This window comes from Nilaparvata lugens, chromosome 1, assembly GCF_014356525.2.
Source record: "Nilaparvata lugens isolate BPH chromosome 1, ASM1435652v1, whole genome shotgun sequence".
Lineage (NCBI taxonomy): Eukaryota > Metazoa > Arthropoda > Insecta > Hemiptera > Delphacidae > Nilaparvata > Nilaparvata lugens.
In genome coordinates this window covers 37,698,223-37,723,192 of record NC_052504.1, presented here as the reverse complement: position 1 = coordinate 37,723,192, position 24,970 = coordinate 37,698,223, and the positions used below count along the sequence as shown (strand labels likewise).

Below are 24,970 nucleotides of genomic sequence, written 5' to 3'. Positions count from 1 at the left end.
AACGCTATTGTTTTCAAAACATAATCTCTGTTCATTCTTAAAGTTTGGAGATACATTTCTTTTACATCAGTCTCCAAATACAATATATAATTAGGAGTATTTCTAGGTAACCAGTAAAGACGCTTAATAAAAAATCTGTGGAATATTTCTAGATCGTTTCTTTCCTGATAACCCCACACCTGTGCTGCATAAGTAACCGTTGATCCACTAACTGCATTGAAAACTTGCCATTTTGTTGAGACAGTCACATCGTCATTTGCTATCAGTTTATTCCACACACTCTGAATTCCAAATTTTGCTGTACTTAATTTTTGCCTGAAATGAGCCGTTAATGACAGAGTTGATGTAAAAACTAAACCTAAATACTTATACTCCTTCACAATTTCTACAGGTTCACCCCCATACTTCCACTTCTCCCTTTTACATAGCTTTCCTCCATTTCTAAAAACCATCATCTTTGATTTCTCCATATTAATAATAAGATTCCAACGATAACAATTATTATGTAGTCTATCGATCATTCTCTGCATTTCAGTAACATTATCGGAAATGATTACAAGATCATCTGCATAAAGAAGAGCGTTCAATTTCATATCTCCTACCTTGATTCCCCCTCCCAAAATATCGCAAATATCATAAATAAATGCGGAGAACAAAAGTGGAGACATCAGACAGCCCTGCCTTAATCCGCTTTCAATACTTATGTCTTCAGCTTGACGCCCCTCCTTGCACCATATTGATGATTTTGCATTCGGCCCATATAGTGCTCTTATTAAATTAACAAATTTATTTGAAACTCCTATCTCAGCCAGTCTATAAAAGAGTGCCTGTCTCTCTACTGAATCGAACGCAGCTTTATAATCGACGAAGAAACAGTATAATCTTTTACGCATGAATAGAGAATGTTTAATTACGTTGAAAAGAATATAAATGTTATCAATTGCGGAGTAACCTTTCCGAAAACCTGCTTGATTCTCACTTATGACTTCTCGACCATAAATCCACTTCTCCAATCTTGTCAACAAGACACTTACAAATATTTTGTAAATTGCATTAGTAAATGAAATCGCTCTGTAGTTCTCAGGATTATTGGGATCATTTTTCTTACACAATGGAAATATTATAGACTTTGTGAATGACTCTGGTACATCAAGAAAACGAATACGGTTAAAAAACATGCACAATAGCTGTCGGAATTCTATTGGCGCTTCTTTAAAAAACTCAGCCGGTATTCTATCAACACCTGGTGCTTTATTGTTTCGAGCTTTTTTCAAAGCTAAATCTATTTCTGTTATCTCGATTGGCTTGTCTAATGAATCGTCGATAACAAGAGGCTCAACCCACGATATCGGTCCACTACATCTAACAGGTGTATACAACTGTCTAAAGTGCTGTATCCATTGTTCTGGACTAATACTTCCACTTCGCGTAAGTTTTCCCTCCCTGAAAAACCGAGCCAGCTCCCAAGATTTCTTAGAATCCATTACAGTTTTTAGTTTTTCCTTAATTTCGGCCCAATAAGCTTCTTTCTTTCTCTTACATAACAACTTATATTCCTTTAGCTTTGACGTGTAATCGTTCTTCACTTGCTTGGAATTCGTTCTTCTAAATAATTTGAGAAGCGCAAACACGCGATCTCTGTATCTTACACATTCTCCATCAAACCAGGCATTTTTCCTGACATCAATCTTATTTCCTCTTTGCGATATTGAGCCGCTAGCTGAATCAGCTATCAATTTTGTCAATTAATTATTTGCTGCATCTATGTTTCCTGGTAGAAAATCTATTTTACGACTCTCCCCAGCAAGCCTTTCAGCATAACCACTGTCATCTAGTTTTCCCCATGTCAATTTCGGTAATAACGGTAGCAAATTTTCATTGAATTCCAACTTATCACTAAACATATTCAAAACAATAGGCATATGATCTGAAAACATTGCAGGTAAAACACAAAATTCCTTAACTACTTTTAAACGATCTAATGCTACGCAACATAAATCGATTACTGAAGCTCCCCTTGCATTTATTAAAGTATATTCACCATCAGTATCACCCCTAACTCTTCCATTTAATATTAACAAGTTAAAATCTTCGCAGAAATCTATAATCTTTCTACCTTTTGCATTAATAACACTATCTTTGGAACTACGGATATGACTCACAGTGATATTATCTAAACTCAACTCTGGAGGTAGATTCTGAGAGTTACCAATTCTCCCATTCATATCACCCATCACAATAAGATTATTAGTATCATTCCACGAGCTTAAAAAATCATACAGTGCATAATAATCAAAATCCCAATCCGCTTGTTAGCCACCGCTTAAATAAACTGGGACCACATAAATATCTTGCTTTACAAATTTGATCACATGTCTACCGTTCAAAATACTAGTTGTAATATAATCTCTCATAATTTTCCTTATTGCGATTAGCTGACCTTTTTTCGCCCTACCAAAGTGAGCATCTCTTAATGCGAATTCCCAGCTTAAAGCATAATCCTTCAAATAATTTTCATAAACTATATGGTCTCCCTCTTCAACATGCGTTTCCAACAAAATAAAACAATCGAACCCCATTAAAAAACTAAACAATTGGGAATATGGCTTACCCTTTAAGCCTGCTACATTGAAGACCATAACACTTAACTCAATAGTGTGATGTCCTGATCATGGCTGACGGCCACGCCTCACTGTTGCTCACGCGTTGCAGCATCGTCGCCTCGCTCCTGTTGCTCTCTCGTCGCCTGCAGTACCGTCTCTGCGTGATTTCCCAGCACCTCCCGCAATTTCTGATCCGCATCCTGGTTCCCGAATGTTAACTTTCCATTCTCATCCATTCCAAAAAATACTCCACTCACGCTCAGGCGATCATGAAGAACTCGAACTCTCTCTTGAGGAAGTACCTTCAATATATCCTTCCTTACCGCAAAAAGTCTCGATCTGGTTTTTCTTGTCTCCTTTGAAAAGTCTTTATGCGCATAAAAGCCGGTCCCTCGGAGCTTCTTGGTATTATTTAGAATGTGTTCGACGTCACTATCATCGGGAAAATGCGCTATCAATGGCCAACCCTCTCTTGATGCCCCGAGAGGATGAACACGATTTATCCACACATCTGGCCTTGATCCCAGATAGTTTACACAAAAGTTTTTCACAACCGACACGGAGTTCAATGCCTTTACGTCATATTTGAGTCCCTTGAATACTAGGTTATTCCTTCTGCTCCTATCCTCGAGATCAACTACGCGTTTCGACAATATTTTATTAGAGGTAGTGAGATCGTTTAATTGATTTCTAAGTTTTTCGTTTTCTGCAGACACTTTGTCCAACACACTTTTCACTAACGAGAATTCCTGTGCGAGTTTATCGAACTTAGCAGTCATGCGAGTTTCAAAGTCCTCAAAAAGTTTTTTAAAAAGATCACTATCCATCATTGGTTTTGACGAAGTAGGTTTTTTTCTGTTATTAGCGGATTCTTCGGGCTCCGGCGAGATTTTTGAGCGTACACGTTTGTTTGAAACTGTCGGCGAACAGTAACTTTTGATGTCTGTCTGCATAAGTACCACTTTTATTCATACAGCATGCCACGTACTTCACGATACAAACCGGAACTTTACACTTCACTATTACGAAAACATTAATTAGAGTTTATAAAAGCGAAAAACTGTACAGGTTAGGATTGCACGAATTGTATGAAATATTGAACAGGCTCGCTTCGATAAAGTTGAACAAACAAGATAAGAGACCGAACCGAAAACACGTCTGCTCTGCTCGGCTTCCACTACTCAACTCTCGGGAGGAAGGATGTCACCTTCCTGATATAATTTTCTCTGCGAAAAGTAAATGACATATACTCACAACTATTTTACTCAAGTTGAATAAATAGTATCTTGAAAAATTAATATTGTTTTGTTTTTTTTTCTAAAATGTAAATGTTTCTCGTGGTCACCCCGTACTACATTTTATCAGATTGTGTAAGTAAACAAAAGCACTGGCGCAAAAAGTGGCAGATCCAATATGCTTCATTATTATAAATAAGTCGAAAATTACCCCCTTCTTCCCTGTTCATTATGTTATAACATTATTGTATTGTGGCTAGAAAAATAAAAACAATAGCCTATATTTTATACATAATAGCCCAGTCAATGAAAATTATTGTTATCTGGAATATTCTTGAAACGACATTAATTAAAACAAAACTGTGTGTATTATCAAACATAACCATAATTTTCCAATACTGACTCTTCAATGATGATTGCTAATTTAATCTTTTTTTATATTTAATAAAAAATCTTTTTTTATATTTAGTATTATTTTTCAAATAATACTATTATTATTTACATTCATTTTTATTATTATTTGAAATAATGAATTTTTAAGATATAATTGTAATGAAATATTATGAGTTTATCAACAGAGTTTTAGGATCACAACACAGGAATATCACGATCTTCAAACAAAAAGGGAATTCAAGATTAATTCTTCGACAGTCGAAGATGTGATAAAAAGAATTGATAATACTCAATTGGAAATACCTGTGAAATGAAGTATTTGAAGTATTAACAAAATACAATGTACTTCTTTTCAGTGGGTATTTAATAAACCAATTGCTGTTTTGTAGCTATATCAGCTTTAAAATAATTCAGCATGTCTTCAGAGTAGACAAACTGGTAGCTTATTGAACACTGGCATTTTATTCTGCATTGGTATGCAGAAAATATATTTGATTGCACAATAAGTGATCTTTCTCAAAATATAACATTAACGAAATCCTTAATTATTATTGGTCCAGTTCTTTATCAAATTATTTGATTCTGTAATTGGACCTCTAGTGCGATTTTATTTGAAAAGATGGTTAAGATACCCGAAAGTTTGCCTTTATTAAGAACTGCAAGATAGCATTTTGACCAACGAAGAATGTCAATGGGGAATGAATTCCAGAATTAAATTATGAATTTTTCTACAAGAAGGTTTGAATGGCTATTGTTCAAGTAATATAAAAATTGTTGAATATCTAAGTCAATAACTTGATAATTAGAGAATCTACTATATTATGGTATTCCAAGGCTCTTTTCACAGTTATCGATTGTCGACTGACACTCGTTCGTTAGCCAACCAGAGTATGATTATGAATGAGTGTCAGACGATAAATGTTGGCTGCCAATCAGTGTTGTGAAAACTGCCCACCGGTAATGGCAATGCTCGTCGCAGTAACACCTTGGACTTAGTTAACTCGCATCAAACAATATTTGTTTGGTGAGATTCATTTTAAACTTTAGTCCAGTCAAATGGTCATTTTTCAGGAAACAGCCCCGAAAGAGTTTTTCTTATCATTTTTAAATATGAATTTGGGGCGCTGAATTCGAATCAGAAATTTTCTGACACGCCAGAGGGCAGCTTCACAACTGAAAACCCTCAAATTTTGGGATTTTTTTCAATTTTTCCATCTTATTTCGAAAACCTCGGGGTTTTCGAGAAAAAGCAGGTTTTCTCTACAAAATAAAGATAATAAAATTTCCAATAGATTGAGTGGTCGCACAAGATTTCACGATTTCCTGTTTTTGAGCTACTGATTTAAAAAATGGGTATTTTTTCAAATGTATTTTTGAAAACTCTGGAAACTCACTACTTTCACTCTATACAACTTGGAGCAATGATGAAAAATGGCAATTTGACTGGACTATGTCAGTATTGGTCAAAACTCTATTATCAATAAGGCCGCGGATCCACTGGCTGTAGATTATCGCGCTACAAAGTGTGGCTTGTAAATCAGAAATATAAGACGGTAGCAATCAAACGTAAATGGCTCCACTAGCGACAGTCTGCAGCCTCTCTCATTTCATGACGCACTGCAGAAAGTAGTGTCGCGCCAAAATGGAACCAATTTTCGCACGATACTACGTTGCCAGTTTTGTTGATATAGTTTCAACGTCGAGGGTGCTCTGTTCGTCAACCTAGCGACGTCCATTAATTTATTGTTGAAGATTTTGAAGAGCTATCCATATTATAAGAGAGACTATGTGACTGTGGCAACCTAACGACGTCCATTAATTTATTGTTGAAGATTTTGAAGAGCTATCCATATTATAAGAGAGACTATGTGACTGTGGAAACGATATGTGAAGGTTAGCTAGTTAAGATTCTAGCCTTGAATTCCAAGAAAAAGGCAATATTTTTAAACTAGAAAATTTGAATATAGAGTCCTCAAATATTGAAATTATGCATCTCGAAGCCCAGGGGGTGGAATCGGACGCAGGCTGCGTCCTTGAAATTCTTTTAAATTCACCCCTAAATTTTTCTTCTAGATTTTTCACAATAAATGCTCAAAATTTCAGCAGATAAAGCCCTCTATTTCACAGACCTTGTCTTAAAAATATTCTATCTTCAGAACGTTGTTTTGGATTGGTTTTGAAATACACTGATTTTTAACACTCAAATGATTACATAGCGTAGTCCGTAGTGGATAACACGTCAGAATCGCATTGCAAAGAGCCCGAGCTCAATTCTGAACCAGGCGATTTTTTTGCAAACCATTAACTTTGATACGTTATCCTATTTAGCATAGCTAAATTTTAATAATAAAATAACGGAATTTTAACGGAGAAATGCATCGCATGCTGTTGGGGGGGCGGGGGTCGGAGGTAGATGACGATCTCGTCTTGGATCGTGTATTACTAGCAACTAATAAACAAGGTTTTATTTGGCTTGTCAACTTAGCAGCATCAGGCGCCGGAATGCAACTCATAAAATCTCTCTTGATCGAAATTCAGTCCATATGGTATTGTTCTAAAGAACTCAATATAATGGAGTTTGCAAGCTGTTATTGATGGTTCAAAGAAGGGTCAGAGACATTTCAACAGCTTTCATTTCAGTTTGTAGTGACTTACGCAACTATTTACTTTAGTGAGATTTAGGTTATAGTCCAGGCAACAAATGATCAAAAAAAAGGTATAGACTAGGAAAAAGTTTGGAACACAATTTTCGACCCCGCAGCTCTTCTAAGGATAGTTAGGGTGTAAACATATCAAAAGTCCTCACCCTCACCCCCTGTGCTAAGGGGGTGGGGGTGGTTTGAAAGTACCATACTTTGGTTTTTAGCATATATCTCGAACAATATGCGTCTTTCGAATATTTTTGTCGAATACTACATTAAAGCTTGTACAATAAGCTCTGTAAAATAAGTACTTAACATTGGGTTGTAGAGGATTCAATTCTCTTCAATTTTATGTATTTTTTCACCATTTTATGCTTTCCATCAATTGTTATACCATCTTTATTGTTGAGAGTGAAATTCTCAATACAGCAACAAGTGTCAACTTGACGGAACCCTACTTTTAGCACAGGGGTTAGGGATGAGGATTTTCAATATGTTCAGCTCCTATTGTCTATTGTTTTTGAAGGGACGGATCCAAAGGTTCAAAGAACCCCACACGTCAAACGAAGTTTATTGTGTTCCCAAGTAGTATGCTAGTTAGGCAAATCAATACATTAGGGTTTAATTAAATCAATAGGGGTTTTCCCTATACTAACATCCCATTCATCACCTGGTTGCCTGTCGCAATCCAGTGTGATATGCTTTGCAGTCTCTTCAGACTAATTAGTCCTCGTGACCCACGTGAGTTCCAGTCCTGGCCTTCTTTGAAGGTCCTTCCGCTGAGGAAGGGGTGGGCAAGTTGCCTCTAGGGCGCCCGGCCACCCTTGACTCAGCCTCTTGACCCACATTTGTGCCTGGAGTTTCACCCATCTCTGGTCTCTTGGGTTTTTTCTTTTGGCCCCTCCGAAACTTCGCAGAGTCAAAAGCCTCACCCCTCCCAAGAAGTTTTTCCTTAATGGCCGCCCTTCTTTGAGCAGTGGTGAGGTTTGGTCTCTCCACCCAAAACTCGTTACCTACATGAGTTCCACTCCTGGTCTTTTTATAGGTCCTTCCGCTGAGAGAGGGGACGCCAAACTGCCTCTAGGGCGCCCTGCGCCCGGCCACTCTCGACTCAGCCTCTTGACCCACATTTGTGCCTGTAGTTTCACCCATATCTGGTCTCTTGGATTTTTTCTTTTTGCCCCTCCGAAACTTCGCAGAGTCAAAAGTCTCACCTCTCCCAAGAAGTTTTTCCTTAATGGCCGCCCTTCTTTGAGCAGTGGTGAGTTTTAGCCTCACCACCCACAAACTCGTGACCAACGTGAGTTCCACTCCTGGCTTTTTTGTAGGTCCATCCGCTGAATGAGGGGTGGGCGAATTCTGGTTTTCAACACATTCTTGAGTACGATGCTCGACCCACAGGGGGCTCTATATATTTTAACTAGACTCAATGAAGCTGCTGAGTCAAAAATTGTGTTCCAGATATTGTGTCCAAATTACATTGTCAAATTATCTATTGTTGCTGTATTGAGAATTCCACTCTCAACACTAGAGATGCTATAACAATTGATGGAAAGCATAAAATTGTTTCTCCTCTACGACCCAACGTTCAGTACTTATTTTTTCGATGCATTGTTGTTGAGTAATAAGCTCTGAAAGTTGAAAAAGTTGTAAGAAAAATTGTCTTTTTAAAGATTCTGCACTTTTAAAAGTGGATATCTCGAAAACTAAAGGAGATATCACAAAATTCTACTGAACAAAACTTGTAGGAAATTTATCTAGCTTCATTTTTGTTTAGTTAGTTATGTCACTGAAATGCATTGTTTCCAAGATACATGCGTGTAACTTTAGCCAGAAACGAAAAACTGCAACTTTTAAACCACCCTCATCACTTAAGGACAAGGGTAGGGATGAGGTCTTTTGAAATGTCTACTTTACAAGTAGTCCAAACAAAGCTACGAAGTCAAATATTGTGTTCCAAACGCACCCTCCAAATTTCCCTGTCAATTGATCTATTGTTGTTAAATTGAAGATTTTACACTCAACAATATAACGGCTGCAACAATCGTAGGGAGATGCTTGAAATAATTAAATAATACATGAAATTGAAGAGAATATGATGCCCTATGAGCTCATGATTAGCACGGATTTTTCAATCAATCGTTAAAAAGCTATAAGGCCAAAAAATGAAAAAATCGGAGCCGGAGGTGTTTCTCTTCAAATTGTGACACCTTGAAGAGCTCATATCTAGAATATGAGAGAGGGAAAAATGTTACAAATGAATCTTGTAGGCTAATTTGTAATCTTTAATGTTGTATTCGACAAAAAATTTCGAAAACGCAAATTGTTCGAGATTTATGCAAAAAAACAAAATATGGTACTTTCAAACCACTCCCATCCCCTTAGCACAAGGGAGGACTTTTGATATGTTTACCCCCTAACTTAACATGTAGAAGGAACATGGACTTGGTAATTCCCAGGATGACAACATCAGCCGCTCAGAGGTCAGCCACATATTTAGGACCAAAAATTTTCAATAAACTGCCAATAGCTATTAAAGAAACAGTTCCAATCAATTCATTCAATTAAAAAAAAAGTGGCTCCTGGATAATAGGATCAATCATGGAGAACATGATTGACCTCTGAACATGATTGCTCTATGAAAAAATCTGGTGTGGGGCACTCACACAACTTTCCTTGCCGTTATGAAAATTGATCACCTGACGCTAGTGTTCCCGCGCATCTCAAGTCTACTATTCAAAGATTTGAGCCAGCTGGTGACAGGGCAATAACGCTGGAGCACTGCCTCCGAAAACTGTTTACGGAGGTAGTGGCTGGAGACACACGAGGTTTTCTATCTCTTCATAGAGAATCATTTAATAGAATTAACAGTTGCCAACAGTTTGCAATAATTGGATAATCACATTTTCTCGAATTTCGAGCTTATTTTTAATTTTAAGTGAAAATGTTACTAAACATTAATTGTAGAGATTCTCATACTAAATCTTTTTCATTCGAAATTTTTTGTTTAAATTGTATCTGAAGCCTGATAATTGAGAATCTAAAATCAAACTTTGCATAGATGGGACGGAGCTCCTGAAATTTTTACAGATATGGGACTCGTGGCAGTTGATAGAGCTTATGAATAACTATTTTAGGTATGAATAACTATTTTAGGTATGAATTTAATCAAAATCGTTGGAGCCGTTTTTGAGAAAATCGCGAAAAACCATGTTTTTGACAACATTTTCTCCATTTTAGCCGCCATGTTGATTTGCATTTGATCGAAATTGTTCGTGTCGGATCCTTATATTGTAAGGACCTTACGTTCCAAATTTCAAGTCATTCCGTTAATTGGGAGATGAGATATCGTGTACACAGACGCACTCATTCACACACACACACACACACACACACACACACACACACCACACACACACACACACACACCACACACACACACAACACACACACACACACACACCACACACACACACACACACACACACACAACACACACACACACACACACACACACACACACACACACACACACAGACCAATACCCAAAAACCACTTTTTTGGACTCAGGGGACCTTGAAACGTATAGAAATTTAAAAATTGGGGTACCTTAATTTTTTTCGGAAAGCAATACTTTCCTTACCTATGGTAATAGGGCAAGGAAAGTAAAAAATATAAATCATTCAATCGTCAAGAAAAGAAAATTGAGTTCACAATACAGAACATTAAAACTGGTTTAATATAATCATTCGCAGAACATATAATTTAGCAACTATGAAAAGAAAAAATCCCTGCAGAGGTTTAAAAGCCGCAGGAATAAGTCGCTATAAATTCTTATATACGCCTTATCATACGCCAAAAAATGACAGGATGTTTTGAACATGATTGATGAATGAAAGTGGATTACTACTTACAAATTTCTCGTCCTCTATGAAGCACTTCATGAACTTGCAAACTTTTTCAAACTCTGTCAGCAACATCGTCCAAAATAAATATTGAGCTATGTTCCCTCTCATAAATAGTATAGTCTAGGTATATCCTAGATTATCTAATGTCTATCTTATTCAAGACGGGAGCGCTCAGTCTGAGTCTCTCTTCCATACTGGATAGATGTCTCACAAAGTAAAATCTCTTTTCAAAAACTAATTTTCAAGTTATTTGGTGCAAGAACATGGACCGGGTGATAAAAATTTCGTGATCAATAATAATTATTATTAAGTTTTCCGGTGAAATTCTTTACGCCTGATCCAGTGAATATTGTTTTCGCAAACGCAAAAGTTTCAGTTCGTCGTCTACCATACATCATGGATATAACATCTAAGTATTTAACATCCTGGTGACCATTGAATGCTCACTTCCACCATTCAAATAATCTTTGCGACTTCATCACCCAAATCTGAAGACGTGACTTGAAGAAGTGAAGGAAGAAACCATTCCTATTCAGCGCCTGAGAACGGGAGCATGCAACCCGCTCAACAGCAACACATCAACAGTCTGTTTTGCTATATAACTGCAACTGTAACTGTAATTGACCGAGCGAAGTGAGGTCCAAGATTCAAGTCGACGGTTTGGCATTTCTCTTAATGTTTAAATGTTTATATGTTGCGCATTTACGGCGAAACGCGGTAATAGATTTTCATGAAATTTGACAGGTATGTTCGTTTTCTAATTGCGCGTCGACGTATATACAAGGTTTTTGCATTTCAAGGATAATATAAAAGGAAAAAGGAGCCTTCTTCTTACGCCAATATTAGAGTAAAAATGAGACTATAGAATAAATTATTCATCACAAATCAGCTGACAAGTGATTACACAGATGTGTGGAGAAGCCAGTCTATTGCTGTATTTCCATAAGGTCTACAGTTTCAATCAGGTACTGGTGGATGAGAATACTGCGTGAGGTCTACTGTTCACAGAACTACTAGTCTTTATAATAACTGAAATTGTAACTGTATAGTAACTGTAGTAGAACTTATTTCACAACTTATCACCAAAGATGATAAAGATTTGATCATCATCTTCACTTCAGGGATTAGGTTTATTAATGAACCTGTTCCGGTACCCATCTCTTTCTTGGTCTCCCTACATCTCTTTTTCCTGTAGGTCTATAGTTTTGGACTACAACGGGAATTCTTCCAGGTGGCATTCTATCCAAATGACTGCATCAGTTGCGTCTATTTTGAATAATTCTTTCATGTAGAGGAGCAACCAATAAAACTTGTCTTATATCAGTATTTCTGATTTGATCCCCGATTAAATTGATAATATAATCGCACCAAGTCAACTGTATCACCACCATAATCCGGTATCAAATTCGTATCATATTTGGCGATAATTTGCCATTGCTACAAAAACGGCAATAACAAACAGAGAATCTCAATATTAATTTATTGCCGTTCCATCCAAGGGAAAGTTATAAGGCAACGCACGGCACTCCATTGTCAACTTCTCACAACCTCTACAGGAGTGTTTAAAGGTTGTGTTTACAGGTTTTATTAGCCTCCTTCATACGTCAATATTAGAGTAAAATTCAGACTAAAGAATTTATTATACATCACAAATCAGCTGTCGAGTTGATTATAAATTGCATGCCATGACGCATGCAATTCAATATCTCAATGTAACTTGGTAAAAAATCAGCAGCCGTGTAGACTATAAATTGCATGCCTCAATGAATGCAATTTTTATGCACTATTAAATAGGATAAGAGCTTATAACAGCTTGTCTGGGCGCCTGTTAGATGTCTTCTGGTTTTCTCGCGCTAAATTCCGGGAAGTGTTATTGAACGAGCGAAGTGAGGTCTAAGATTCAAGTCGACGGTTTGGCATTTCTCTTAATGTTTGAATGTTTGAATGTTCAAATGTTTATATGTTTTTATGTTGCGCATTTACGGCGAAACGCGGTATTAGATTTTCATGAAATTTGACTGGTATTTCCCTTTTTTAATTGCGCGTCGACGTATATACAAGGTTTTTGGAAATTTTGCATTTCAAGGATAATTTAAAAGGAAAAAGGAGCCTCCTTCATACGCCAATATTAGAGTAAAAATCAGACTATAGAAAATTATTCATCATAAATCAGCTGACAAGTGATTACACAGATGTGTGGAGAATCCAGTCTATTGCTGTATTTCCATAAGGTCTATAGTTTCAATCAGGTACTTGTGGAAGAGAATACTGCGTGAGGTCTACTGTTCACAGAACTACTAGTAAAATAATTGAATCTTGTGTAAGCATGATCTGATCAAATAAATAGTTGATGTATCAGTATGGATGTGCATAAATGGTTTGGGACGTCGTTCAGTTATAATGTTTTTTTTATTCTATTGATAACATTTTTGTTCATTTATTTGTTATTATATTCTTTAATTTTTTTTTAAATTTTGAATTCCCAATTTGTTTTACTTTTACTTTTTTCATAAGTATTTGAAATCTTTGTATTTTTCATTTTTGAATTAGGTGGTATTTTTGTTGTTTGTATTATTTATTATTGCATAAGTTCGTATTATTTTTATCATTATTTTTCTTTTTCCATTTGTATCTGTACAATTTTTATTGTTAAAGAGACATATTTGGGGAAACCCGTTGTCTCCATTGTGAATAAACAAAAAATGAACTATTGATTGCGTGCAATAACGCATGCAATTGATATCTAAAATAACATAGTATTGTCTCTCGAACTTTCTCTGCTTTGAACTTGGGCTGTCCTGATGCCAGTATGTCTTGAAGGAGATTAGCTTTTGATACACCAACCCCAACAACCATTAGCCGTTTTCACACAGCGCGATATCTCGCCGACATGACATACAGACAGGATTTACTCTGATGGACAGTATAAGAGGAGGCAGCGGTTTATAACTGCGCGAGGTCTACTGTTCACAGAACTACTATAATAGAAATATTATACTATATACTATACTATAATATTACAGAACTTTCTGTAATAGTATAGTTTTAACTTACGATTCGATTAGATAAAACACAGTACACACGATGAATAGCGGCTGATAAGATCTCATTTCGTGTGGAAATAGTTATTCTCTATCGCTATAAAATCGAGTATAATCCGATTTTCATCAGATAAAGATCCGTTTGCCTTATTGTTTACACAGTTTACAGTATTGAACTTTTTAAATACAGGTTTTGAGTTTGTTGGATAGCATAATGACAAGCTGAATCAACATACTCACTCAATCACAATTCGTAAATTATTGAATTTTTTTTTGTTTTTAATCAGTTTTTAAATATCAAAATTCAAAATTTCTATCTTTGTCATTAGTTTTGAAGTGAAAATTGGACTTTTTGAAGTGAAAGTTAAATCTTAACCTTATTCTTTTTGAAACTTTTATTTGTAAAAATTTGGGAGAAGACAGTTCTGGGCTATGGCTGTTGTCTTCTCCCAATCATAATATATTTATTATAATTATGATTTGTAATTGTCAATGACATAAATAAATAAATGAATAATAATTTGCTCCCGCCTTTTTTTTAGATTATAAAATTCTAAATAAAAAGAGATCATTCGGAACTCTCTATCTCCAATGAGTACTGAGTTATGATTTTTCAAAAATGAGTGAAATTTGAAGAAAAAATCAATTATGATGAATTTTAGTTTTTGATCAACAATATCTTCCGATTGTTAACATTTAGATGTATAATTCAAAATCTCTCTGAGCGTATTTTTGTGCTCTACAATCTAAGATCAGGTAGAGCGCTCTATCTCGTATAGATTTCCAGGTACACCTGACAACAATGCTCCTTGTATCGTGAAAAACACCTAATTTTCAGCTTCAACCATCATTTCCAATTACATTGTCCTCACATTGATAATTTCATGAGATGACATAACATGATATAATTTCATGAGATTATGTTCTATGAGAATCACCCGTTAGATGCACTTCATTTCAGTATTTTCTAGTTGGGAGGCGCGCTTAAGGACACCTCAAGGATCAAAATTTCAAACACTTATAACTTTTGACAAAATGCTCTGATTTCATCGTACTACACTTTATTCTTCTCGGCTCGTCAAGGCGGTCCAAAATCATGCATCATACGTCAAATTCGGTTGAAAAATGGAAATTTTATTGTTGAGTGTACTGAAGCCTTATATTATATTGCCTTATAGAAGCCTTATATTGAAGCCTTATGTATATTTATTCAAATATACAAAAAATGGCCAATTTCTATATTGATGAAATAAAAACACATAGATGTGTGGTCACGAAACCATGGTCGTGTACCAAATTAAAGTGTAGAAAACTGACAACATCTATGTGTTTTTATTTCATCATGGAACGTTTCTACAACATCGACCACAACTCAGTTGAAATTTCTATATTCAAAGCTATGTATCTCGGTAACCCTTCACTATGAAAATCATTACTTGATCTTGAAATGTACAATAGAATTTTCTCTTCCATCTGCTGTAAACGATTTATTGGCCATTTTTTTGTTGTATATTGGAAAAGGGGCTTCAGTAGGTACACTCAACAATAAAATTTCCATTTTTCAACCGAATTTGACGTATGATGCATGATTTTGGACCGCCTTGACGAGCCGAAAAAATAAAGTGTAGTATGATATAGTTATTGAGTTGTATGGAGGATTAGTGCGTGAAAACCAAAATCAAGTTGATAATGACTGTGATTAGATAGGAATCATTTCAATGGCTACATTTACGATAAATTCCAATATATAAATCCAAAACAAGAATAATGTTTATCTAAATCATAGTTGAATAATTACTTCTCATCATTTAATAATAAATAAATAATGTTTCTTTTTTATTGATAATTAATTTTTCAACTGGAAGCAATGAGAAATGAAGCAAATCGGCTACAATTATTTATGAAGTTAGAATTTTGAGGTTAAATAATTACCGTTCGATATCCATGTAAAAAAAATACATTAAAATACTACAATAAATATTCTCTGTTGTCTGTCTATGTTATTTTTAAAAATATTTTTCAGTTTATTTTGAACATTTTTTGGTTATTTTGAGTTAACCATAAGTCTAAATTTCTGTTTTTGGCTGAATGAAACAAATATAGGTATGATTCTTTCCGCTAGGTCGTGTTTTTCAATGAAAATTATACATGTAGTTTTGACAAAATGAATATTTTAAATTGATTAATAAATTATTGAAATTAAAAATTATAAGATTTGGATTGTTTGAATTATTGACTAAAACTGTTTGATTAAGAAAGATATTATTTCTAGTTTATGTCCTAACAGAGAACAGGTGCTGTATAATAATAATCGTTCTTGCTTATTATTAAAACAGGAAATGAATAATCTATATTTTACCCTGACAAATAATTCACAGTATTCTTCAATCCAAATATTATGCTGCCAATACAGATAAAACAGTTTTGAAATTAAAAAAAAAGTGGCTCCTGGATAATAGGATCAATCATGGAGAACATGATTGACCTCTGAACATGATTGCTCTATGAAAAAATGTCCATACTGTTTCATTTTTATTTTCTTCATTTTAATGTTTTTTCCCATGAGTATTATAAATGTTTTCTATGTTAAATTTATCTAAAATTTCTACATCATAAGGTTATCAATTTTCTTTTTTAAATATTTGTGTATATAAATGTGATTTTCATGAACATTCTCGCATAACTTTCTCTTTCATGAGCATTCTCATGAATAACTCGCAAGATGTATCTTTATTAGAATTTTTACTTTTGGCATAAAATCTTGAACAATAGCAAAATTAGTGGCATCCCGACACATATTCATATATAGTGGTGCCACATTTTCTTAGATCAGCAAATAATCAACCAATTGTATTAATACTTTGTAAATAATAATTGTAGTATGCTTTTGTAATCATATCTATATTTTGAATAAACTCCTCTGGACGTGTTGTACCCTCGACCAGAGAAATTATTATTATAACTATCATTACAAGAGCTGCGGGGTCAAAAATTGTGTTCCAAACTTTTCCCTCTATAATCTTTCGTTGACTGGACTATTATAAAGCCAGCACCTGATCAACGTCGGTTTACTATCGATGTCTGTCATCAGACAAAGCAGTTATTGTAGCTCTATTCTTTTCTACCTTCGCACTGTTACCAAATCGTTTGTTGACGACCAATAGTTTGTTCGAAGAATCATTATGAAAACTACTAATTATATTGTCTCTCAATTTTGAAAATTTATTATCAAATCATGAGAGAATATATTTCTCATTTTTGTATCTAATAGGCTACATCTAAATTTTAAATTTACAGTTCTATGATTTTTGTACTGGAAATTGTGTAGAAATTGTGGGTGAAAAACTGTTTGTCATAGTATGCCAATGTTATTTACATTAAGTGTCATCTGTGTGAATAAATAAAGAATGAAGAACTAAGTTGTGAATTAATACTTTCAATGGAATGAACAAAGATAATTTATCGTGAAAGCTGTAAAACTAAAATGCCATCAACAATTTATCATTTTCAAGTTATGACTGTATAAGTGTGTGTAATTTTTTGCATGTGTATGAATGCGAAAGTGTGGAATGGATGAGCAAATTTGAAAGTGCCTAGTAGCAGGATGGCTGAAATGTGTGGCTCAGTTTATTGATCCAAGGTCCTACCTCCCCTCACAATCGATAGTGCTGCCCTCTCCCCTATTTCCTCAGTACTTTGTCTCCGGCTGAATTCATAACATCCAAAAAACACGCTTTATTGTAAGTATCAATCCATTCTTCATTATTCCATGATTTTAGTGAACAAATTTATGTTTATCTTGACAATGTAACTGTTTAGAAATAATGTAATCAATTCTTACAATGTTCTCCCAATGCACCCTATTGAATTATTGTGCAGTACTAGTAAACAATTGCGTTTCTTCCTGATAAGGAATTAAACTTGCAAGTGGAAAGTAATAATCCTATCTAGCCTTTCACATTGTTTCATTTTCGTAATAGTAAGCCTGAAACTGGCAAATTTGTATTTATTGATATTCAAATATTCATGAACAATGTATTGTGGGGAGTATACCTATGACACTTGACGCAGTATTACTCATGAAAAATTTGATATGTGAAAAATCATAATGAATCAATTGTACCTACTACTTGTACCAATTGACATTAACTTAATCTGATTATCATACTCATAATACTAGTTCTCATAAAATTATCTCTTTACTACCTTCTATCAATTTTTATAATGTTGTTTAGTTATTTTTTTATTCTATTTAAGTTCTACTCAATCTACAACTTGTAAAAAAACAACTAAAATTCTTCGAACACTAGCAAAACTATTCGAATAATTTTCTTATTTAAATATAATCATTACAATTATCACATAACAGTCATTACAAAAACTCATCCTGTGTCTATCAGACAAACATGAAACTATTTTAAAATAGTTTATAGATAATGGCATTATAGCCGAAACATGTCGTGACTAAATAATTTTAAAAATAGCACTCAGATTTATAATTTTATTTATTTTCAAAAGTAGCCCTAAAGAAAAAAAATACACTGAAACTATTATTAAATACAAAATTGTGAATCTATTGGAATTTGAATCCATTCATGGATTTCTGGTGAACACCATTTCAAATCCTATTCAATAAGATTAATACTGTGGCAATTATTTTTCGCACTAGAAGATCCATTTCGATCTTTTCGATGCCCCACTATACATATAAATAACTCAACGTTAATGTTTCCAAATCAAATTACAGTTCATGATTCCCAACCTGAACTGTATCTTAGTAATACAGATTACCATATTCTATTGTATTATTTTTACTGATAATGGTAGAAAATACCAGATAATTGTATCTTGTACCACTACTGTCTTCGATGTTAATGACTAATTCACTGCCGCTCTGCTTTATCCATGTTATCCTACGTTGTCAATGGTAGTTATCCTTGTTATCAACATCAAGTTATTCCAAGTCATCCCAATAGCCTTTCCCTATAACTACTAACAATCATTACAATTATTATAGTTTGTCATTTGCAAAATACTCATGTGTCCATCAGACAAACAAAAAACTGTTACGATACAGAATTGTGGAACCCAACTTATTGGAATCTGAATCCATTTATGGATATCTGGTGAACACCGGCAGTAATGTTTTTATTCCTTTAGAAAATTCTATATTCTGAATAAGAATGTGTATATGTTGGTCAGTTATGGGATCAATCGGTTACTCACTTGCAGGTTGTGAACTAACGAATATTCGGGGTAGATGTGAACACTGATGGTGCTCTGATGAGGATGCTGGACACAAACGAAGGGGGTCTGGTGGGGGGAGATGGCATGGTGCCGGGGGGGCTGGGGATCGGGGCGCAGGACACCATCTACCTGTGCAACTTCCGCGTGTCTGTCGACGGAGAGTGGCTCTGCCTCAAGGAACTGCAGGATGTCGAGTTCAACATTCCCGACTCATTCCCAGAACCCTCCACTCCATCTCCCATTGAGCCACACATTATGCTTGGTACGACATATCCATTTCATGTGTGTTGTGTTGGTATGTGTGTGCATGAATGATCGGCTGTGACTTATGATTGGCAACAGTTGTCAATAGAGTAGTTGCCACTCTATTTTATTCTGAATAGTGGTGGATAACATACATCTCATTTTAATTGTGTAAGTGTGCTGTATTCTAGGCAATGATTGGATGTACTTATTATTGACTTTTCTATTCATCGATGCTAGTTGAAAATATTTCTCATTTCATCTTACTTGAATAATTTATTTTTCAATGAATGAATAAGCTCATGGTTATGCTGAGTGATTAGAATAATAATTGAAGGTAAATAAACCTACTATTCAAAAGTTTCTTTCTAAAACTTTGTTGATTATTCGAGAGTTGGAGAAGGAGAATAAAATATAATGGGAAATAAGAGTAGCCTAATGGATGAATTGAGAAGAAAAAAGGTTGAGATGAAGAATGATTTAAGGTGGATGGAAAGGAAATAATGTCAAAAAGAATAATAATGAATCTAACTTCATTTGATGCTATGCTAATTAGCATTCGGGAGAGAAATAGTTGAGGATTCGTTTGATGTTCCCCCAATCGTTTTAATTACGAATGCTGCTACAATAAAATGAATAACTTGTCAATGTCTTGATAGTTTCACTCGGGCTTTCAACATTCAGCATGAGTTTGAAGCTCAAAACTGATAATTAGTGGAGCTGGCCTTAAGCTGTCATCATTTAATAGGAGGACTGACTTCTTTCGACGAAGTAATCAAAGAGATTAGATGGCATGCTTATCCAATTTACTGTATTTCTTGAATATTTTTCATATTTACATTGAGGAAGTCTATCATAGATAACGTCATTTTTCATTGCAAGAAATGTTACAAACAGCTACTACTATGAATTGATGAAGGTTGTCAAATGATATCAAATTCATCAAGTCAATCTCTCCTCAGTATTTTTAAAAACTAAGTTCAATGCACGATTTTCACTTTTTTGTTTTGGACTCAAAAGTTTTGGTAAATTTAATGATTTATTCTTGCTTGATTAGAATAGTATATTCCTATCTGTTTGTAAATAAATGGTTTCAAATTTCTATTATATAGAATATTTAAAAAAAACGACATCTGATGAATGTAGGCTACTTAATATTAACTTGAACTTCCATTTTTATTCATTGATCTGACAAATTTTTCTTCTTCAAATTCTGTATATTGAAAAGTTATATGAGGGATTGGGTATTCTCTCAGATCCAGTATAATTATTCATTATTTTTTTATATTTCTAAAACAACTACTATTTCTTTAATTTGAATTTCTCTGTCACAGTTCGGTTCCAACCAATTTACTTGTGCAGTAACCTAATGCAATCTAGTTAGTATTTCGATGGTAACCATTTGTTTCAGCTCGTGATCCGGTCATTATAGAGAGGCGAAATTTAGTGAATATTTCAAAATTAATTGTTAAGGAACTAATTGAGACATCTCTGAAGTATGGACGTATGCTGGACTCTGATCACATGCCTCTGCAGCATTTCTTTATTGTTCTGGAACATGTATTGCGACACGGATTGAAGCCCAAAAAGGTATATTTTCAAAAATATTTATCTCTGTAAAACCAATATTTGGCTCAAATATCTTCTAGTCTAGTTGTTGAGCAATTAATATTGCATCTTACTCCATCGCTGTTACTTTACACAATTAAGTTGCCGGTTCAGTCTTTTTTCATTTTGATTTTGTGGATAAATCAACTACTCTAATATTATTCACTAGACCAGACTTACCAATTAAGTAATTAACATCGCCATTACTTCTGAAAATTGAATTTCCTCTTAACTGAATTCCTATTGGTTTTATTCACGATTTTGAAGGAATTCAAAATTTGAAATATGTGATGCTCCAAACCTACAAACCAATATGACAGTCGTGCAAACCTCGTTGATCGCTGGTGGTCTACAATCAATTTTTTGTTCATCTGTGGTTCCACATGCCAAGATTCAAATTTTTCACCTCTGCAGAAATTGAGTTGAAACCTGTTCTGCCCTACATTATTTTTGAATCCGGCTCATTTGTTTATTCTCATTATCTCTCATTGTTTTCAAGCTGTTCTTTGCAGACTTTTTTATTTGAAATTACTTCAAGGACTACTTGTCACTTTTTTTAGATATCCTAGGTACGGTTTATCAAAATTTGTAGAAATCGCTTGAGGCTTGGCTCACTCGATGCGATCGAACTCAATTATGGACTTAAAAGAAATGATTCCCTTGCAGGGTCTTCTGGGTCCAAAGAAAGAGCTGTGGGATATTCTTCAGGTGGTTGAAAAACTAACATCAGAAGCACAAGACATTACGGCTAGTGTGAGGGATTTGCCAACTGTAAGGTATGTTCCTGCTTTTGAACTCCAAAATGTTTTTCATAGTATTGCAATTCCATCAATGCTCTCTGCTTAATCTAGGATCAAGCATCCTCAAAAATCTTGATTTTTCAAAGATCACAGAGTATATTTTACACTATGAGTTGAAACCTAATCTGAACACAGCTTATAGGTAACACTATTAAAATCAGTTGAAACCTGATCTAAACGACGCAGCTTGTAAATAGAATAAAGCTAAATTTTTTTTAATTGTGATTCATTCTGAGTCCAAACCTCCCGTTTTTAGTTTTAACAACTTACAATAACCTACTTATATATTTTATATAATACAATATATATTTATATATTTATATATTTTAATACAACTTATATATTTTTTTGAAAATGTTACTGTTTGCAAAATTTGGGAGAAGAACAGTTTTGGACTGAGCCTGTTGCTCTCTCCCAGTCATTGCTATATGATTTGTAATTGTATTGATAAGTGAAATAAATTGTAGTCTACTAATTGCAAAAAAAATCTGTTTTCAAAGTAATGAACAAATACAGTTTTGAAAAGCAGTGATATTTGCTATAGGCCTATTAATAGAAAGATGGACAATTTTAATAATCATAATGGAGATGAAGGTAATTTTATTTAATTAGTCTTGTATACAAAAATAGCTTGTTGAAACGCCATATTTTTTAAAGTTGTGTTCTTCAAGCACAGCTGCACGGTTTTTTGGTTTTTGGTTGCTTACCTCTTACAATCAGTAGAATCCAAAATAATAATGTATTGAATTAGAAACTGAATGCAGACATTGATTTGATTCAATTTTTGATGTTGTTCAGAACTCAAATGGGTCGAGCTAGAGCATGGCTGAGACTGGCCTTGATGCAGAAGAAGCTGGCTGACTATGTCAAAGTGTTAATCGACCACCGAGATGATGTCCTGGCCGACTACTTCGAGCAGGATGCACTCATGATGAGTGAGGAAGCCAACATCATTGAGGGACTTCTCACCGGATTGAATGTGATAGACTGCAATTTATGTGTCAAGGTTAGTAGACGAAAGTAGCTGATGCATCTGGAAAAAGTTAAGGATATCGAAATCTAATTTTAAGAATGAATTTCTCATTTTGTTTTAGCTGCTAATTTAGATTCTTATTATTTTGGCTTTTATAAAACGGTTTATTTTTATAATTTGTAGAACTTATTTGGTTATACAACACACCTTTACAAAACAGCTCAGCTATTTGCGAGTAGAGTAGGCCTAATGTATTAATTCACAAACTATGATTTCATAGTAGAAGTTCATTTTTATCTAATTATAACACTTTTAAGACAAAAATTATCAATGGAGACTATATAAAAACTTTCAAAAGTAGGAAAATAATTTTCGTTGTTGAACTTTCAGCGTGGTCTCAAGCAGAACATGCTTGTTTCTTTTTTATGCTAGATACTCCTTGTTATACTCGAGTTACTAAAGTAATCAAGTCTCTGAAGGAGTATCTAGTATCTAAAGAATCAAAGCCATTTTTTCAATTAATTATGATAATTCAAAATAATTGACTCAAATACTTCAAACCAAACCACAGTATACACAATAGAAATTTTCTTATTTTCAATCAATTCCAGAATCAAATTATTATCATTAAATGTCCTATTGAAATTCCGTATCTTTAAGACATCTTTATTACATGCTAAATAATTTTGAAAAATACGAAATTATGAATTTTCATCTCTCCCAATGATCTATTTCAATATTTTGGAACTTGATATCTCTATGAATTTTGGAAAGTATTGATGAAAAAATGGAATCTCCGGCCATCTTCATCATGATTTCTTGAACTTTCCAGGAAGAAGATCTAGATTGCCAACAAGGTGTAATCGATTTTTCTCTGTACCTGCGCTCAAGCCACCATACCACCACCATCGCACCTGAAGAAAGCCTATCTGGAGGCGCCAATGACGATCTCGATCCTGATAACATGACCACCGTTCTCGATCAAAAGAATTATATCGAGGAATTGAACCGACATCTTAAGTGAGTTCAAGATCTCCACTCTTCACAAACTATCAATATTCAAAATTATTTCTCCTTCAGTTCTATAATAATAGGGGAAAAATTAATTTGCTAACATGTACTTCTGACATTGGAACAGTGATACAGGCCCGAGTTATATAATTAACCTGATATAAAGTCGATTTATTTTGGCACCTTTAATTTTTTTGCTGAGGTTGATGCCCACATGGGCTTGCTAACACATATGCGTGGCTAATGGGAATTTAGATAGGCTCCAATCAACCGGGAAGCGATTCATCAACTCATTATTATTTATGTTGAAATGCATAGTAATAACTTTTATAACAAAAAAGTGAAGCAAGCAGTGTTATTAATATTGTAATTTTCAACTGGAATACTATATTTTTGAATCATGATTTTTTCCAGTGCTACTGTGGGAAATCTACAAGCCAAAGTTGAATCATTAACAACTACAAATGCGCTAATGAAAGAGGACCTGTCTATTGCGAAGAAAAACATTCTCACTCTCATGGAAGAGAATGCAAATTTGAAGTGCGATCGCTACGAGTTGGGAATCGTTCATAAGAAAGAAGATGTAAGTTGACATAATTTTAATTGGTTTGAATTCATATCCAAAATCGTATTGTATATGATGTGAGTTATTAGAATAAGCATTTGTAAACATGTGGGATGAATGGTAGTTCTGAAATGCTGTACACAACTGACTAATCATATGGAATGAACTCTGCATAACAATAATATTATTACTACCCAAAAGTTATTTCACCCAACTGATTTCAATAATATATCATAAAAGCTCTAATGAAACTCTCATTCAATGAGTAGGCCTATGTAAGGGTGGCCACTAATGAACGACAGGACAAGTGTGTTGAACATACTCACATACTCGTCATGCATGTTGTGTTATCAGCGAGAGGCTTCGAACAAAAACCAGCTGTTTGACAGCAGCTCCTAATATGAAATGGACAACCAATAAAATTAAATAAATCACTGGAAATTTCAAATTATAATGATACAAAAACAATTTTACATCAAATAGAGCAGCGATGAAAATCAACTACAAAAAATCGAAGATACAAAAACCTAACCTCTAAATTTTTTCGAAGCATTTCGCTGTGATGACACATCAATGTATGAGGACTTGTAGACACATGTTCAACACACTTGTCCTGTTGTTAGTGGCCACCGTGAGGGTTTCTATTTCGCTATTGTTGATTTTAGTTGGAACAAAAAAAAGCATGATAGATATAATATTCT

The 24,970-nt window shown here is 34.4% G+C and overlaps 1 protein-coding gene across 3 annotated transcripts in view; it reads left to right on the top strand.

Moving 5' to 3' along the window:
* LOC111059906 (protein RUFY3) overlaps window positions 1–24,970 on the top strand; it is a 43,352-nt gene that overhangs the window by 5,763 nt on the left and 12,619 nt on the right. Inside the window, exons 1-7 of one of the 3 annotated variants that reach the window (XM_039420909.1) lie at window positions 17,473–17,562; window positions 19,055–19,331; window positions 20,724–20,902; window positions 21,587–21,696; window positions 22,519–22,726; window positions 23,526–23,713; window positions 24,119–24,287. In XM_039420909.1, the coding sequence (XP_039276843.1) occupies window positions 19,106–19,331; window positions 20,724–20,902; window positions 21,587–21,696; window positions 22,519–22,726; window positions 23,526–23,713; window positions 24,119–24,287 (1,080 nt within the window). In that variant the 5' untranslated portion in view covers window positions 17,473–17,562; window positions 19,055–19,105. Of the gene's footprint in view, window positions 1–17,472; window positions 17,563–19,054; window positions 19,332–20,723; window positions 20,903–21,586; window positions 21,697–22,518; window positions 22,727–23,525; window positions 23,714–24,118; window positions 24,288–24,970 lie in introns of those variants that run through there. The other 2 variants (XM_039420902.1, XM_039420918.1) reach the window with 2 other exon arrangements.